Source organism: Boleophthalmus pectinirostris, unplaced genomic scaffold, assembly GCF_026225935.1.
Source record: "Boleophthalmus pectinirostris isolate CB_2022bp ecotype Guang Dong unplaced genomic scaffold, ASM2622593v1 HiC_scaffold_11, whole genome shotgun sequence".
Lineage (NCBI taxonomy): Eukaryota > Metazoa > Chordata > Actinopteri > Gobiiformes > Gobiidae > Boleophthalmus > Boleophthalmus pectinirostris.
In genome coordinates, this window is record NW_026570994.1 from 21823320 (window position 1) to 21842099 (window position 18780).

At 41.6% G+C, this 18780-nt stretch overlaps 1 protein-coding gene across 1 annotated transcript; it reads right to left on the reverse strand.

Annotated features, from left to right (window-relative positions):
• Positions 1-457: 457 nt before the first annotated feature.
• Positions 458-3049, reverse strand: LOC129411779 (ankyrin repeat domain-containing protein 62-like). Its single transcript, XM_055163737.1, has one exon. It carries the CDS (start codon positions 2933-2935, stop codon positions 458-460), a length of 2478 nt encoding a protein of 825 aa, XP_055019712.1. The 5' UTR covers positions 2936-3049.
• Between the last annotated feature and the right edge of the window lie 15731 nt (positions 3050-18780).

Genomic DNA, 18780 nt, shown 5'->3' on the forward strand with positions numbered 1-18780 from the left:
ATTTTGACCTGGTATCCCCAATATGGAGGAGCAAGAAGTTAAACTAAAGGCAGGAGAACTGAAAAGACAAACACGCACCGGTAAGAGTGAGGTGTGGAAAAGCTTCAAATTGATTGTTGAAAATGCTACAGAAACTTGCGTTGGCTTCGCTGAATGTCGTCAATGTGGCGCTTTGCTTTCATACGAGAGCAAAAAGACTGGCACCTCGACGCTGAGCACTGCTCCTCCTCCCGAGTCACAAATAAAATATGACATTTCGGGTTTGCTTCGGGCTCGGGCCTGCAAATCAAGTTAATTGGTCGGGCTCGGGCCGGGTCGGGTTTTAATACCCGCGGGCCGGGTCGGGTCGGGCTGGATTTTTTAGGCCCGATCTCACCTCTAGTCGGTTGTGAAAAGCCAGAGGGAAAACACTGTGGACTCAGGTGAACTGTAACAAAACAATACAAGAGACTGCCCCCTACTGGAGACGAGGATCACTCCAGGACGCTTCTGTGTGCGCCGCCTCCATTTGTGTCTCTGCACTTCCTTCTTCCTGCCATGAATAGTGCTTTTGCTTGAGCTTTGTGACTAACGCGCGCAGCCTGTGCACTTCTGCCTTCAGCTCTGAGCTCCTGAACGTCTCTAATTTCAGACGAGCGTCCATCACCAACTTGTCCACCGCAGCGTTTGTCACTTTCTTCTTGAATGTTTCTATCTGTGAGGAGAGTTCTTCCTTCTCTTTCTCCAACACCTGCAGTTTTAAACTGTAGAGGCTCTTCACCTCTTGCTCTGATAGAACCCGGTGACTGGGGGCTGTGAGTGAAGCTGGAGTCTGCTCCTGCTTCTTGCTGCTCAGTTGGTTTTCCAAAGATGGTTTACTTTGGAGCTTTAAGACCAACTCCTCTAAATGAGCCCTGCTCTTAGCCGCCTCCTGAGCCTCTTTTTCTCGTGCACTGTGCTCCTGCTCCAGAGATTCACTTATCACTTTGATTTCACTGAGAGCTTCTTCCAGTTGCTTTTTAAGGGCCTTGTTTTCTTGTAAAAGGCGTGTCTCTTTGAGGCTGCTGTTTGCCTGTGAGCGCTGAAGATCTTCTCTCAGTGAGATGAGGTGTTCTTCCTGAAGAGCTCGTGCACTGTGCTCCTGCTCCAGAAGCCTCAGAGTCTCACGGTGGGCCTCCTCTTGCTGTTTCATCATGTCTATCATGGTTTTCATCTCGAGCTCCAGCTTTTGTTGTCTCACTTCCATCTTCAGTTTTTCTTGTCTCTCGTGTTCAAGCTGCTCCTCCTTCCTCTGAAGCTTTTCTTTAAACTCGTCGCACATCATTGTATCATTCTGACGACTCTCCTCATTTTGTAACTCCAGATGATTCTGCTCCAGAGTCGACTTGGTCTCTGTAATTTCCTGAAGATCATTTTTCAAATCCACTTTCTCCAGGTCTTCTGTGTCCGAGTCAGCGGAACCATTCGACCCAGACGATGGGACATTGATGGAGGTGGAGACCTCAGGGAGAGACTCTCCAGGACCTGGTTCAAACTCAAACTCCAGAGAAGCTCGTCCTGGTTCAGATGGAGTTGTTTGCTGGGGGCTGTACCTCTTAGGACTGTTTGTGAAGTCAAAGTCACAAGACGACCCCTCATCACTGATACCTTCTGATCCCAGTCTCAAAGCCTCTTCCTCAGGCTCGTCCTCTTCCTCAGGCTCGTCCTCTTCCTCAGGCTCGTCCTCTTCCTCAGGCTCGTCCTCTTCCTCAGGCTCGTCCTCTTCCTCAGGCTCGTCCTCTTCATCCTCCTCTTCAATCAGGCTCATCGGTGTGAAAGTTCGAATATATGGTTTATATTTCCGGACTCTGCAAGAAGGTAGGACCTTAGGGAGAGATGTGATGGTGCTGAGCTCCACAGAAGCTCCTCCTGCTGCAGATGGAGATGTTTGCTGGTCGTTGTTTTTCTTTAGATTCTTTGTGAACGACTCATCGTCTTCATCAGAAGAGTCGTCAGAGTCCCAGTCAAAATCATATTTACCCAGCACCTGTTTTATCAACTTTTCCTTTTGGTCTTCAAGTTTGTTCACAGATGAAGCCTCTAATGTCTTGTTACTGGAGGCAGTGCTGAGGGAGTGTTCACGCTCTTCCTCTTTCACTTCATCCTCCTGTTTAGAAGCTCCATCACGTGAGCGTTTAGCGTGTGCGATGAGGAGCTCAGCACACCTCTGGTGTCCCTTTTTCACGGCGTAGACCTCAGCGGTCCATCCTCTGAAATCATCTACAGTGACGTCCGCACCGTTGGCTAAAAGCAGCGGCAGCATGTGGTCCTGGCCGCCTCCAGCAGCCAACATTAAAGGAGTTATGTTGGAACCATCAGTGGCGTTGGCATCTGCTCCGTTCTTTAGAAGAAACTTCACCATGTCAGTGTGGTCCAGGCGGAGCGCCACACTCAGAGGGGTAAGACCACGGCCATTAAGGACATTTATCTGAGCCCCGCGCTCCAGGAGCAGTTGAGCTATGGACACACACGAGGTGCCCGCTGCCATGTGCAGCGCTGTGTCTCCCTCACTGTCCCGCAGGGTGAGATCTGCACAGTTCTGCAGGAGCATGTGGACACAGGTCCAATGTCCTCCCTGCACCGCCTTCATTAAGGCCGATTGATTTTTATCATCGCGAAGGTTCAGATCTGCATTTACTCCTAAAAGTAACTGTACCACGTCGTTGTATCCAAGAGCACACGCGATATGCAGAGCACTTCTCTGTTTCTTATCCTGCTTATTGATGCGTCGCCTCTTTTTGGTAAGAAGTTTTTCTATTCTGACCAAATCCCTCTGTGCTGCCGCCTTGTGGATCTTCCCCAGGTCTCTGTCCCTGAGCTCGTAGCCCCCAGAGACGCTGCTGCTGCTGCTGGTTTCACCAGTACAACTTTCCTTTTTCTTGGAAAAGTTGAAAAAGTTTTTCAGTGCCTTCACCATTGTGGCAGTTGTAATGTTTTTACAAATGCTGTTGTAAGTGAAAGTGCAAATGTGAAAGTGAAAAGTCTCGGAGTGTCTCTGTGTGAAGTTCACTCTGTTCTGTCTTCTGATCGTCTGAAGTTCTGATCGTCTGAAGTTCTGCTGCAGGACTCACTTACACTTATAAACTTCTGCACTAAAGCACTTTACGTGTTGTAAAGCACTGACGACACGTCAAAGGAAGATTCCATCCACCACGGCGACGGCCCTAGCAACGCCAATGTTCCACAGTGACATCATGCTGGGGAAGAATGTTCCGCGGTTACCACGGCGACACAACACTCTCACTCAACATGTGTTTAGAAATGAAGATAAAGAGAGACATTTTCAGGAGCATGTGATCATTAAGAGCGTTTAAGTCTCGTCTTTGACTCTCACACAGTGTTGAAACACAGAGTCGTGTGCTCCTCTGTGTCTTTTATTTTCATATTTTTTACTTTATGTCTTATTTGATTTTAGTAGTTTTATTGTGTTAACGAGGACCAGAAAGAGATTGATTTTATATTTCTATTGGATAAGCTTTCTTTGTTTTGTTGTTTTGTTTATGAAATGTGCTGTAGAATTGAAGTGGATTGGATAAATAAATGGAACTGGCACCGGAAACCAGAAAAGTTACATATTTTAGCTTTCACTGAACCAAAAGAACCAAGCGTGTGTGTTTAATCTGCAGAAGTTTTCTTTTCAAACAGCCCCAAACGCCTCGTCAGATGTGGAGGAATTACAGGCTTTATTCTCCACACTTATACCAAACTTTGTGAATTCATTTTGAGCGAGTTTCGTTTTCGCTCCCGACACAAAATCTGATCAATGAACGTAATTACAGCGCCGAATTCAGACACTCGAAAGATACGACGACAAATTACCCCCCGAGACAGAATCACAGCCAGTACATGAGAAAAAGGAAGAGACGAAACCAGGACTAAACCAGGACTGAACCAGGACTAAACCAGGACTAAACCAGGACTGAACCAGGACTGAACCAGGACTGAACCAGGACTGAACCAGGACTAAACCAGGACTAAACCAGGACTGAACCAGGACTAAACCAGGACTGAACCAGGACTGAACCAGGACTAAACCAGGACTAAACCAGGACTAAACCAGGACTGAACCAGGACTAAACCAGGACTGAACCAGGACTGAACCAGGACTGAACCAGGACTAAACCAGGTCTAAAACATAGCTAAAACAGGACGAAACAAGGACGAAACCAGGACTAAACCAGGACTGAACCAGGACTAAACCAGGACTGAACCAGGACTAAACCAGGTCTAAAACATAGCTAAAACAGGACGAAACAAGGACGAAACCAGGACTGAACCAGGACTATACCAGGACTAAAACAGGAACTAAACCAGGACAAAACCAGGACAAAATCAAGGGCTAAACCAGGTCTAAACCAGGTCTAAAACAGAGCTAAACCAGGACTAAACCAGGACTAAACCAGGACTAAACCAGGACTAAACCAGAACCAGGACTAAACCAGAACTAAACCGGGACAAAACAAGGACTAAACCAGGACTAAACCAGAACTAAACCAGGACTAAACCAGAACTAAACCGGGACAAAACAAGGACTAAACCAGGGCTAAACTAAACTTAACTAGGGGCCTGAACAAGATCTGAAAACATTTAGATGTTTAAGTGACACAATGTAAATATTGGTGGTACAGGAGAAGTAGTAGTAGTAGTAGTAGTAGTAGTAGTAGTAGTAGTAGTAGTAGTCATAGTAGTAGTAGCACTGATTAGTAGTAGTAGTAATTTGACCTCATGCCTGAACTAAAGGTGCATTGATTTTATTTTAGAGGAGTTTTTTAAATGACTTTTTTGGTTCAGCTGCTTCACTTTTTCGTCGCTTATTCAGAACATAAACTCTTATCTCGTCAAAACGATGAGATTTACTGCTTTTTATAAAGAAAAAGAAATAATATTATGCAGAATTTAGTTAAGTATTTTGGCCTTTCTTGGTATTTTCAGTTGGAAAGGTGAGTTTGAACATGTCCTCCTGCTTTGGATCCGTTTTCTCTAATCAAATCTTCCAATCTAAATTGATTCTCGACTCTTGCCAAACGAAAGAGGAAGACGTCCAAAATGATACGAACGTCGGCGCCAGATTCTGAGGAAAAATTCAAATTCAGATGGAGAATTAGTTTTATGTTGTCAAGGGAGATTTAAGATCTGCAAAAAGGACAAACGGTGATCAATAACAAAGAGAAAAAAGTGACAAAAAGACAAAAAACACAAAAGAGACAAAGAGACAAGTGCAGAGGAGGAGAAGAAGAATAATGAAGAGAGTTTAGCGATCTGAATCTAGACTAAATCAGGACTAAACTAGGTCTAAACCAGGTCTAAACCAGGACTAAACAAGGACTAAACAAGGACTAAACCAGGCCTAAACCAGGACTAAACCAGAACTAAACCAGGGCTAAAACTGGACAAAAATTTGACTAAACTAGACTAATCCAGGACTAAACTAGGACTAAACCAAGGACTAAACTAGACACAAACCAGGACTAAACCAGGACTAAACCAGGTCTAAACCAAGACTAAACAAGGACTAAGCCAGGCCTAAACCAGGACTAAACCAGAACTAAAACAGGGCTAAAACTGGACAAAAATTGGACTAAACTAGACTAAACCAGGACTAAACTAGGACTAAACCAGGACTAAAACTGGACTAAACCAGGACTAAAACTGGACTAAAACAGGATTAAACAAGTACTACACCAGGACTAAAACAGGACTGAAACAGGACTAAAAAGTAAGACTAAAACCATACTTAATCTGGACTAAAACCAGGCTATACCAGGACTAAAGCAGGGCTATACCCAGACTAAAACAGGACTAAAAGAGGGCTAAACAAGGACTAAACCAGGACTAAATCAGGACTAAACAAAGACTAAAACAAGACAGGGCTAAACTAGGACTAAAACAGGCCTAAAACCATACTGAATCCGGACTAAAACCAGGCTATACCAGGACTAAACCAGGGCTATACCCAGACTAAAACAGGACTAAAAGAGGGCTAAACAAGGACTTAACCAGGACTGAAACAGGACTAAATGTGGACAAATTCGACAGTTGAACTGAACCAGAACTTGACCAGGTTCAAGCCAAGACTAGATGAGAACGAACGAAGAAGACCAAGACTAAACCAGGACTAAACCAGGACTAAACTAAGGACTAAACTAGACATAAACCAGGACTAAACCAGGGCTAAACTAGGACTAAAACAGGGCTAAACCAGGACCAAACCAGGACTAAACAAGGACTAAACCAGGACTAAACCAAGGACTAAACCAAGGACTAAACTAAGGACTAAACTAGACATAAACCAGGACTAAACCAGGGCTAAACTAGGACTAAACCAGGTCTAAACCAGGACTAAACCAAGGACTAAACTAGACATAAACCAGGACTAAACCAGGGCTAAACCAGGACTAAACCAAGACTAAACTAGGACTAAAACAGGGCTAAACCAGGACTAAAGCAGGACTAAACATGGACTAAACAGGACTAAACCAGGACTAAACCAAGACTAAACTAGGACTAAAACAGGGCTAAACCAGGACTAAACATGGACTAAACAGGACTAAACCAGGTCTAAACCAGGACCAAACCAGGTCTAAACAAGGGCTAAACAAGGATATACCAGGACTAAAACAGGACTAAAAACAAGTCTAAATGTGGACAAATTCGACAGTTGAACTGAACCAGAACTTGACAAGGTTCAAGACTAGATGAAAACGAACGAAGAAGACCAGGACTAGACCAGGGCAAAGCCAGGACCAAACCAGGACTAGACCAGGACCAACCAGGACACAAAACAAGAATTAAACAAGATCTAAACCAGGGTTAAATTGAGACTAAAGCCGCACTAAACCGAGACTTCGTGAGAACTACTCCGAGACTAAACCAGGACTATAGATACACATGTATGGAAAAGAAGAACAGTTATGGAGCATTAACCCTGAGGTCAGAGTCTGATCACTCAAACCCGAGTTCATTCAGCCCAAACTCCCGTCTGCACATCACACACACACACACACATATACACACACACAGACACACACACACACTCTTGTATCAGTGTGATTACTGTGGGAATGTGCCGTTTCCCACATTTACATTCACATTATGTTTTAGTTCCCACAGATTTAACTTTAACATCAGAACTAAATTTAACCAGAGACCCTCATTTTACATTTTACTACATCCTCACCGTACACACACTTCATATCATACTACTACTACTACTACTACTACTACTGCCACTACTGCTACTACTACTACTATCATTACTATACATACTATCTATATTATTGTATTGTAGTAGTGGCAGAAAGTAAATAACTCAAATGACTTCCATCCATACCTACAACTACTACAACTACTACTATTATAACTACTACTACTACTACTACTATTATAACTACTACTACTACTACTACTATTATAACTACTACTACTACTACTACTACTACTACTACTACTACTTATAACTACTACTACTACTACTACTACTACTACTACTACTACTACTACTACTACTACTACTACTACTACTACTACTACTACTACTACTACTACTACTACTACTACTACTACTACTACTACTACTACTACTACTACTACTACTACTATATAACTACTACTACTACTACTATTATAACTACTACAACTACTACTACTATAACTACTACAACTACTACTACTACTACTACTACTAACTACTACTACTACTACTACTACTACTACAACTACTACTACTACTACAACTACAACTACTACTACAACTACTACAACTACAACTACTACAACTACTACTACTATTATAACTACTACTATTACTACAACTACTACTACAACTACTACTACAACAACTACTACTATAACTACTACTATTACAATTACTACAATTACTACTACTACAACTACAACTACAACTACAACAACTACAACTACTACTGCTACTACTACTATCACTATTACAACTACTACTACTACTACTACTACTACTACTACTACTACTACTACTACTACTACTACTACTACTACAACAACTACTGCAACAGCTACTATTACAAATACTACTACTACTATTACAACTACAACCTCTACAACTACAATTACAACAACTAGTACTAGTACTACTACAACTACAACTACTATTACAACTACAAATACTACTACTATTACAACTACTACAACAACAACTACAATAACTACTATTACAACTACTATAACTACTACAACTACTACTATCATGGCAGTACTAGTATAAAGTAGTTTTTGTTTATCACAATATTTTTCTGTAGCAAAACATAATACTTTAAAAAGTATTACAGGAACAACTAAACTGTTACTGTTGTTGTTTCTGCTCGTCTCCATGGAGATGTTAATACTTTGTCTGGAATGTTCCACAGTGTCCTTCTTACATTTATTCAATTACAGGTGTTTTATTGTACTATATTGTGAATGTTTCTCCACAGTCCCGGCCCGTAACTTCTCCTGGTGGTGTCGCGTACTTTTTTTTTTTTTAATCACCAACTATAATTTCTCGTGACATTGCATCCCAAATCTAACACCGTTTTTGTCACCGAAACATGATTTATTTCTAACGTAACAGGGACTGAAACTCCGGAGACTCTGTAAAAATCAATATCCGAAGACGGAGGCGGTGAAACGCGGCGCTCGGAGGTTTTATTTCTTGTCACAAACGTTTAAATAAATCATCGCAATTTAATATGTGCAGACGAATGAGGCCGGGTCCTGTTGGCTCCACGACAGGAGGAAGTGTCAGAGCTAATGCACTTTTGATGGAGAGGCAGAATTAACACGATTTCCATCCACACACTTTAATGAACATGTATCGAGTTTAACAATAGGAAATAATCAGTCACGGGTTAAAAAGGGGGGAAGGTTTCATCAAAGGAACACGTCACTCTGTTCTCTGAGCTCGGCCAGAACGTTTCCTCCTCCTCCTCCTCACACTCAGACCTGGAGTTTGGTTTAGGTTTCATTCACACACGTTTAACTCACCTCAAGTCACAGAGAAGAGTTTGGATCAAGCGTTTGGACCTGGAGCTGCAAATCTGAAAACTACAGCTTCATGACATCACAAGGTGGAACAGAGGGTTTATTCGTGGGCGAGACCTGGTTTAGGATGGGTTTAGTCCTAGTCTAGATTTGGTTTTGGTCAAGTTTAGTCCTAAACTAGACCAGATTTAGGTCCGATTTAGTCTTTGTCTAGACCTGGTTTAGGTCAGGTTTAGTCCTTGGCAAGACCTGGTTTAGACAAGGTTGAGTCCTAGGCTAAACCTGGTTTAGGACAGGTTTAGTCCTAGCCTAGACCTGGTTTCAGTCGGGTTTAGTCCTCGGCTAGATCTGGTTTAGGTCGGGTTTAGTCCTTGGCTAGACATTGTTTTGGTCGGGTTTAGTCGGTTTAGGAAGGGTTTCTTCAAGGACTAGACCTAGTTTAGGACGGGTTTAGTCCTTGGCTAGACCTGGTTTAGCTCGGGTTTAGTCCTGGACTAGATCTGGTTTCGACCGTGTTTAGTCCTAGATCTGGTTTCGACCGTGTTTAGTCCAAGATCTGGTTTTGGCCGGGTTTAGTCCTTGGCTAGACCTGGTTTCTTCATGGACTAGACCTAGTTTAGGACGAGATTAGTCCTTGGCTAGACCTGGTTTAGCCTGGGTTTAGTCCTGGACTAGATCTGGTTTCAGCCGTGTTTAGTCCTAGATCTGGTTTTGGCCGGGTTTAGTCCTTGGCTAGACCTGGTTTCTTCATGGACTAGACCTAGTTTAGGACGAGATTAGTCCTTGGCTAGACCTGGTTTCGGCCTGGATTTAGTCCTGGGCTGGACTGGGCTCTTTTTCATTGTGAAGATTTTTTTTTTTCCAAGATGAATTCAACAAAAATAAATAAATAAAATAAAAATAAACAGTTGCAGTGAGTGCGTAGGTGTTTGTTGTCGGTAAAAATGGTAAAAACTAAAAATGTAAATAGACAATAGTTTAATGCCATATTGTGGAACATTCCAAGTTGCCTGATTTGTGATTCGCTCAAAACCCAGTTAAAATCAGAATACTATACATCATAAAACTGCTATTATTTTTAAAACTGTAGGCACTGCTCTGTCTGAGGCTTTGTTTACCTTGGTTTGTGTTTGCTCGTGTGTGCGTTGCGTCTCCATGGCAACCGTTGAACGTTCCGTCAAAGCGCATAGATGTAGGACGCCCCCAGTGTGACGTGACGCTCGGTACCAGTGGAAGCGCCGCGTACACGGAGCAGAACATGTGAGTGAGTCGTGCTGAGGAGGAAGAGGAGGAGGAGGATTCTCGGTTTGTTGTGAAATGACACGGCCCACGTTCTGCTGCCGTCCATCAAGTCAGACCGGCACCGAGCGACTCTTCCTCCTCCTCCTCCTCCTCCTCCACCACTTCTCTCTTTCTCCATCTGTCCATCAGCACCCTTCACTCCCTCTGCTTTCTCTGTAACCTCTGTAACCTTTCCCTCACTCCTCACTCTTCTCTCTCCCTCTCCTCTTTCCGTCCTCTCCTACAGAAACAGACTGATATATTCTTGGACAGTGTGGGTTTTTTCGGAAGGTTCAATGCGTGTCCTAAAAAGAAGCACAGGAGATGGAGAATCCGAGAGAACAGGCCACTTTATCAGCATTTCCATTGAGAGAGATTCAAGTTGATTACCAAGTACAACTGTACAACTGCCACCCCGGAACGACGTCTCTGACCAACTCAAAATCAGGGGTAGCTTTATACTACATCTTGACAAAACATTAACTTGGTGATTTAGCATATACAGCAAGAAAATGAACAATACTGCTGACCCAGTGCACCTTATCATGGGTGGGAACATGCCACGGGGTCCACATACGTCAGTTTTTCTGCTTCGTGGCACTCAAAGTACAGAAAAAACATGTTATATAGACCTATAGATAGTCATACGTGTTTTCCACCCTGTTGTCATTCCAAAGTCCATAATATTGGGTGAATTAGCATGACCAACACATAATATTTCCCACAACAGATTCTGCTTAAAGCTTTATCTGAACACTTAAAGGCGCATTGTGCAACTTTTCTACCTGCTCGTTTCCATGGAGATGTTATTGCTTTCTCTGGATCGAGCATTTATCCATTATGTGTGTTTCTGTCACTCAAAAATACAATAATTCCCTGTAACATAGCATAAAGCTGTAACTCGTCTCCTTCGTGATACATACAGTAGGTTTAATCTGTACTGTGGAACATTCTAGGCAAAGCAATAATGTATGGAGACTGACAGGTTGCAGACCCTCCACTGGAAATGTTGCACAGTGCAGCTTTAAGTATGATGATAGGGTTCACAACTGAGATTACACTGCTCTGTATGGAAGCCTGTTTCTGCCAGTAAATAAAAATTAAAAGCCTCACAAAAAGTCATAATTATGATTTTTAAACGCATAATTATGATTTAAAACTTGCAATTATGATTTTAAACTCGTAACTATGACTTTAAACTCGTAATTATGACTTTTAAACTCGTAATTATGACTTTAAACTCGTAATTATGATTTTTAAACTTGTAACTATGAGTTTTAAGCTTGTAACAGTGACTTTTAAACTCATAACTACAACTTTTAAACTCGTAATTATGACCTTTAAAACTCACAATGATAACTTCTGGTGAGCCTTTATTTATATTTATATTTATTTCCTGGCAGAAATGGGCTCCCGTTGGCTGTTATGGGTTAGCAGTAAAAACAACCTGAACGTCTAAAATAATTTGTGAGATTTATAGTTTCCTGACGCAGATGTAAAACGTACAGACAATATTACAATTAATTTCAAATCATATATTTTGTGGAAAACTGTCAAAATCGTCCATACGTATCGGACCAAAAATATTGGCAGAGCGTAATCGCTATCAGCAAAAACACATACAGGTCAAACTCTGAAACTAAAGTCCTTGTGCCTGATTTTTCCCGTGTATTTGAGCTTGCTGGTTTCTATGGATACATCATTGCTCTGCCTGGAATGTTCCACAGTGTGACATTAAACAGCTCTACTTTACATTTATTTAATTACAAGTGATTTTATAGCTCAAAAATACCTAGAAAAACAAAAATAAAAGTACTTTCTCTCCGTGGTAAAGCTGGTTCTTTCTGTATGAACTGAAAAAGCTTTTCCTCGGCTCTGATAACGATCTGAGGCTTTGGAAAAACACTTTATCCAAATCCTGATCGCAAACGTACAAAGATTTTCAACACTTCAAGCCTCATTAGATCAGGACTTTAGTCTCTGAACCAGAACAGACTCAAAATATCTCACCTGCTGTTTCTGCCAAGAACACAAAATTTACAACTGTTAAAATAAGTACAAAAGTAGAAGTACTTATTGTGGTTTAGTCCTGGTTTAGTCCTAGTTTAGACGTTATTTAGACCTGCTTCAGTCCTGGTTTAGACCTGGGTTTAGACCTGGGTTTAGACCTGGGTTTAGACCTGGGTTTAGAATTGCTTTAGACTTGCTTTAGTCCTGGTTTATCCCTTGTTTAGTCCTGGTTCAGTCCTGGTTCAGTATTTTTTTCAGTCCTGGTTTAGCTCTGAATTAGTCCTGGTTTAGCCCAGGTTTAGACCTTATTCAGTCCTGATTTAGTCCCGATTTAGTCCTGGTTTAGTCCTTGTTCAGTCCTGATTTAGTCCTGGTTCAGTTCCTGATTTAGTCCTGGTTTAGTCCTGGCAAAGTCCTGGTTTAGCCCAGGTTTAGTCCTTGTTCAGTCCTGATTTAGTCCTGGTTTAGTTCTGGTTTAGTCCTTGTTCAGTCCTGATTTAGTCCTGGTTCAGTCCTGGTTTAGTCCTGGTTCAGTCCTGGTTTAGTCCTGATTTAGTCCTGATTTAGACCTGGTTTAGCCCTTGTTCAGTCCTGGTTCAGTCCTAGTTTAGTCCTAGTTTATTTCTGGTTTAGTCCAATGTAAAAGTCCAGTCCAGCTCAAAAACAAATCTAAAATCCAATAAAACCCTAAAAAACATTTTCCCCCAGACGTGTGTTGGGGTGTGTGAGGGTGTGAGCGGCGGCGGCGGCGGCGTGTGAGCGTCTCCCTCGGGTGCACGCTGGGATCAAACGCCGCAGCATTAGCCCTGATTAAGCCTCATAAACAAAAAAAGAGACGAGCGCTTTGGAGTTTTTACCCATCATGCAATTCTGCCGGTCCGCTGGAGACGAGCACGGCCGGCGTTCGGTCCTCCTCATCTGACCCGAAAGTGTGAAATGAGAAAGAAACGAGCAAAACAAGACGAAAAAACAAAAAAAAAAACCTCCTGCAGCAAAACAAAACGAGCCGGACTAAACGGAGCAACGAGCTGCAACATGAACGCAACACGACAGAAATGAAAAAATATAAAAGTACAGCAGAGTTAGAATTGTGTAAAATATTCTTCTTAGCGTCGTTCGTTCATTCGTTTTTCGAAATAAAACCAAAAATAACAAAATGAAAAGAAACAACAATTTTCTTCATTATTTGTCTCTAAAACCAAAATGAAAAAGAGATAATGATTTGGTTTTTTTTCAGTTTTTGATTTTGTGTTTAAATGAAAAATGGAAAAAAAACGATAATGGACTAAACCAGGACTAAAAGAGGACTAAAACGGGGCCAAATCAGGACTGAACCAGGACTGAACCAGGACTGAATGTTGGGACGGGCCCGGAGGTGCGTCAGGACTGAGACCGGGACTAGACCAGGACTGAGACCGGGACCAGACAGGGACCAGATTGGGCCTGAGACCGGGACCAAACCAGGAGTGACACCGGGACCAGAACTGAGACTGTGACTGAAACCAGGACTGACACTTGTTTAGTCCTGGTTCAGTTCTGGTTTAGACCTGGTTTAATCCTGTTTTAGTCCTGGCTCAGTCCTAATTTAGTCCATTATCAGTTTTTTCCATTTTTCATTTAAACACAAAATCGAAAACTGCAAAAAAAACAAATCGTTTTCAATTTTTTGATTTCAAATAATGAAGAAAATTGTTGTTTTTTCATTTTCTTATTTTTGGCTTTATTTTGAAAAACAAACAAAGAAACGACAGACGGATTGATGTGCCTTATTTTGTATATTTATAGAATTGAACTCGACTTAACTTAAGGTCAAAATAAATCCACTGTGTTCTAAGCCAATTTACTGTTACATGAAGTTTTTTAATTGTTCTGAATTAAAATCTTCTTCGAGTTTACATGAAAATAATAATTCAGAATTTAGGTTTACATGGAAAACACATAAAATGCACTTTTGAACCAACAAATAAAAAAAAAAAACATAATAAAAAATGGCATAAAATTAAGGGATAAACAGAAAAAGGTGCAAGAATGTTCCACAGTACGGCATTACACTTATTTACATGTAAGTGACTCAGTTTGAGGCGTTTTTGTTGCTAAAATAAATAAATATATCTATGTAACGGTAACAACATCTTCTCGAGCGGAAAAGTTCCTCAGTGCACCTTTAATCTGTTTAATTCAAGACCATAGCAACTGTTTCCGGGGGTGACAGGTGTAGCGGTTTCTACGGCGTCGTTTAAAAACCACCTCAGACGCTTTAAATCGTTTGAAAGAGAAAGGCGAGAAAAGGTCGGAGTTCAGCGGGTTAAAACAGAGCGGCGTGCGGTTTAAACGGGGTTATTAACGTTAACCTTTCGCTCACGTCGGCGCCTGATGTGGAGCCCCGGAGTCAGAGCAATTACACAAGTTTTTCATCTAAATTTTTGGTGTTTTTTAAGTCTCAGATTTTTCAGGTTTTAAAAATGTGAAAAACAAATCTATTTCGTTATAAAGAGTTCACAGTTTGTCCGAAGTTCTTCCTCGTTTACGTTTTTTTTTTATTCACCGAGATGAGTTTATAAAAGCTTTTCAGGACTGTCAGAAACCAGAGCAGAGTTTGGGCATTACAGGATAAAGGTAAAAACAACTAGCATGCTCACACACCCTTCCTGATTATGGGACAGTAGCAGGTTTAGAAGACAGGATTTATTTTGAACTCAGGAGCTGATTATACTAAAGATCTGAACTGGGACTAAGACAGAACTAAACCAGGACTAAACCAGGACACAGGCAGCACTAAACCAGGACTAAATCAGGACTGAATCAGGACTAAACCAGGACTAAACAAAGACTAAACAGCTAAAACAGGACTAAAATAAACAGGACTAAACCTAATAAACTAAAGGACTAAAAACTAAACAAAGACTAAAACAGGACTAAACAGGACTAAACCTAAAGGAAAGACTAAAACAGGACTAAAACAGGATTAAACTAGGACTAAAACAAGACAAAAGCAGGACTAAAGCAGGACTAAACCTGGAATAAAACAGGACTAAACCAGGTCTAAACCAGGACTAAAACAGAACTAAACCTGGACATGTTTCCCAAATGTGTTCAGAATGATCTTGAGCTGTATCAGAACAAGTATAAAAGCACATAGACGATTATACGACCATGGACCTGGTTTAGACCTGGTTTAGACCTGGTTTAGACCTGGTTTAGACCTGGTTCAGACCTGGTTCAGACCTGGTTCAGACCTGGTTCAGACCTGAACCACTGAGGGATCACACAGAATAAGGACACATGGGAATAAAAAAGTAAGTTCTACAATTTAATGTAGAAAATCACAGTATAATGTTTAAAGAAAGAGAGTGTTTCTTTTTTTATTATCAGTATCAGTATCAGTATCAAGTATCGATTCTTTTTCGCGGTATTGAGATCGAGTTTTGTGACGTCATTATTTGCTCATGAACCGACCAGAACCTGGACGTGTCTGGTTCTCACGGGCGCGGTCGAGTTTAAAGTCAATATTCTGAAGTCGTCTTTATTTAAACAAACAGGATCCGGCCTAAAGTCTATAGACACAAAGACTAAACCAGAACTAAACCAGGACTGAACCAGGACTGAACCAGGACTGAACCAGGACTGAACCAGGACTAAACCAGGACTGAACCAGGACTGAACCAGGACTGAACCAGGACTGAACCAGGACTGAACCAGGACTGAACCAGGACGGAACCAGGACTAAACCGGGACTAAACCGGGACTAAACCGGGACTGAACCAGGACTAAACCGGGACTGAACCAAGACTAAACCGGGACTGAACCGGGACTGAACCAGGACTGAACCAGGACTGAACCAGGACTAAAACCAAGACTAAAGCAGGACTAAATTTGATCTGAACTGGGATTAAACCTAGGATTAAAGCAGGACTAAAATCGGACTAAACCAGAACTGAACCACGACTGAACCAGGGCTAAACCAGGACTAAAGCTGGACTAAACCAGGACTAAAGTTGGACTAAACCAGGACTAAACTAAACCAGGACTAAACCAGGACTAAGGTAGGACTAGGAGGACACAACCAAGACTAAAGCAGGACTAAACCAGGACTAAACCGGGACTAAACAAGGACTAAACAAGAGCTAAACAAGAACCAAAGTAGGACTAAACCAAGACTAAACCAGAACTAAAACAGGACTAAAACAGGATTAAACCAGGATTTAAGTCGGACTACACCAGGACTAAACCAGGACTAAAATCAGGACTACATCAAGGATCAAACCAGGTCTAAACCAAATCAAAACGTGAGTACTTCCATCCTCTTTCATCAGATCAAATGTGCAGTTACAGATTGATAATCGCTATGGAAACGCTCGTGATTCTCGCCTGGTGAAAGTCGTTTGTCGTTTTCATCGGTTTGACTTTTCGGTTTGACCTTTACTTTGTGCTGCGGGGGTCAAAGGTCGCGGAGGACGGAGGAAAAACAGGAGCTAATGAGCTTTTAGTCTCACGGACCGAAACTCCGTCCAACTGAAGGTCGAAGCGTTTTAGACCAATTTAAACAAACGCACTTTTCACACAGACGCACGGGAAAGAACCCACGTTTCCATGGCGATTAGAAAGACAAAACTAAAGAGGAACGAGGAAAAAGTCATGAAAATGTGACATAAAAGGTAAAAACTCAGGGACTAATCCAGGTCTAAACCAGGTCTAGACCAGGACAAAAAACAGGACTGAGCAAGGTCCAAGTTCAGAAATAAATCGGGACTAAACCAGGGCTAAAAACCAGAACCAAACCAGAACCAAACCAGAACTAAACAAGGTTCAGGTTCAGAAATAAACCAGAACTAAACCAGGACTAAACAAGGTCTGAGTTCAGCAATAAACAGGATGAAACCAGGGTTAAATTAGGACAAAACCAGGACAAAACCAGGACTAAACAAGGTCCAAGTTCAGATATAAACTAGGACTAAATCTGGACCAAATCAGGACAAAACCAGGCCTAGAAACAAAGACTAAAAACCCGGACTAAACCAGGACCAAACAGGAAAATAAAACAGGGCTAAACAAGGTCTAAGTTCAGAAAAAAACAGGACTAAATCTGAACCAAATCATGACAAAACCAGGACTAGAAACCAGGACTAAACAAGGTCCAAGTTCAGATATAAACTACAACTAAATCTGGACAAAATCTGGACAAAACCAGGACAAGAAAACAGGACTAAACAAGGTCCTAGTTCAGAAATAAACCAGGTCTAAACCAAGAACAAATTAGGAAAAAAACAGGACTATATCAAGACCAAATTAGGACAAAACTAGGACAAAACTGGGCTAAAAACCAGGACTAAACAAGGTCCAAGTTCAGAAATAAACCACGACGAAATCTGGACCAAATAAGGACAAAACCAGGACTAAAAATGAGGCCTAAATAAGGTCTAAGTTCAGAAATACACCAAGACTAAACCAGGACTAAACAAGGTTCAAGTTCAGAAATAAACCAGGACTAAACAGGACCAAACCAGGACTAAAGACCAGGACTAAAAAAACAGGACAAAAAAACAGGACTAAACAAGGTCCAAGTTCAGAAATAAACCAGGACTAAACAAGGACTAAATCAGGCCAAACAGGACTAAAAAACAGGCCTAAACAAGGTTCAAATTCAGAAATAAACCAGGACTAAACCCGAGCTAAATCAGGACTAAAAACAAGGACAAAACAAGCTCCAACTTCAGGCATAAACCAGGACTAAAAACCAGGATTAAATCACAACTAAACAAGACCTAAACCAGGACTAAACCAAGAATAAACCAGAAAACCATAATTAACCCATGAATCCGAACTAAACCAGGAGTTAAAACATTTACCGTGTGATAATTGTAGAAATAAATCTAATTCAAACCCTCGTTGTGCCAGATTCTCTTTAAACGTCTTTAAAGTGTTTCTGAAACTCTCCCGTTCGTCTGCGTTCCCCGCGGTTTGAGGAAGAGTCTGATTTAAGTGAAAGTTCTGCTCCGTCAGCCTCAGGACTCAGATTTAACATAAAGACGGTCTCATTTCAGACGTGTTGGGTTTTCTGTCAGTCTCGGCCCATTGTGTGGTTTTAAATGAGAAAAATACACAGAGAGACGTCACGATTCAGCGCCCGCGTTCCCTTTGACGAGTTTCTGACATCGTTTGGTTGATGTTTCCGTCGCTGCGGTTCAAACGGGAGCTGGAGACGGGTCAGAACTCGGGGCCGGAGTTTTTTCTCGAGCCGGTTTACGGTTCGTGTCTCTGTAATTACCGGAACTGTCCGCGCGAAGCAAAAACTGACACAAAGTTCACAGCGTCGTCTCTGTCAGGAGAAATAAACAAAAGTCAAATGATTTTTTTTTTCACGATCGCTTCAGAAAGTGGAGACACTGTTCGACCCCAAAGGCGAAAGGAGTTTGTGGAGCTGATCCCAAACAAATAATGAAAAGGAGAAACATTTGTGGATCATAAAAATACATTAAA

What these genes read in the sequence shown, in the direction of transcription:
- LOC129411779 (XM_055163737.1), bottom strand. Translation starts at nt 2,935, where the DNA reads ATGGTGAAGGCACTGAAAAACTTTTTCAACTTTTCCAAGAAAAAGGAA.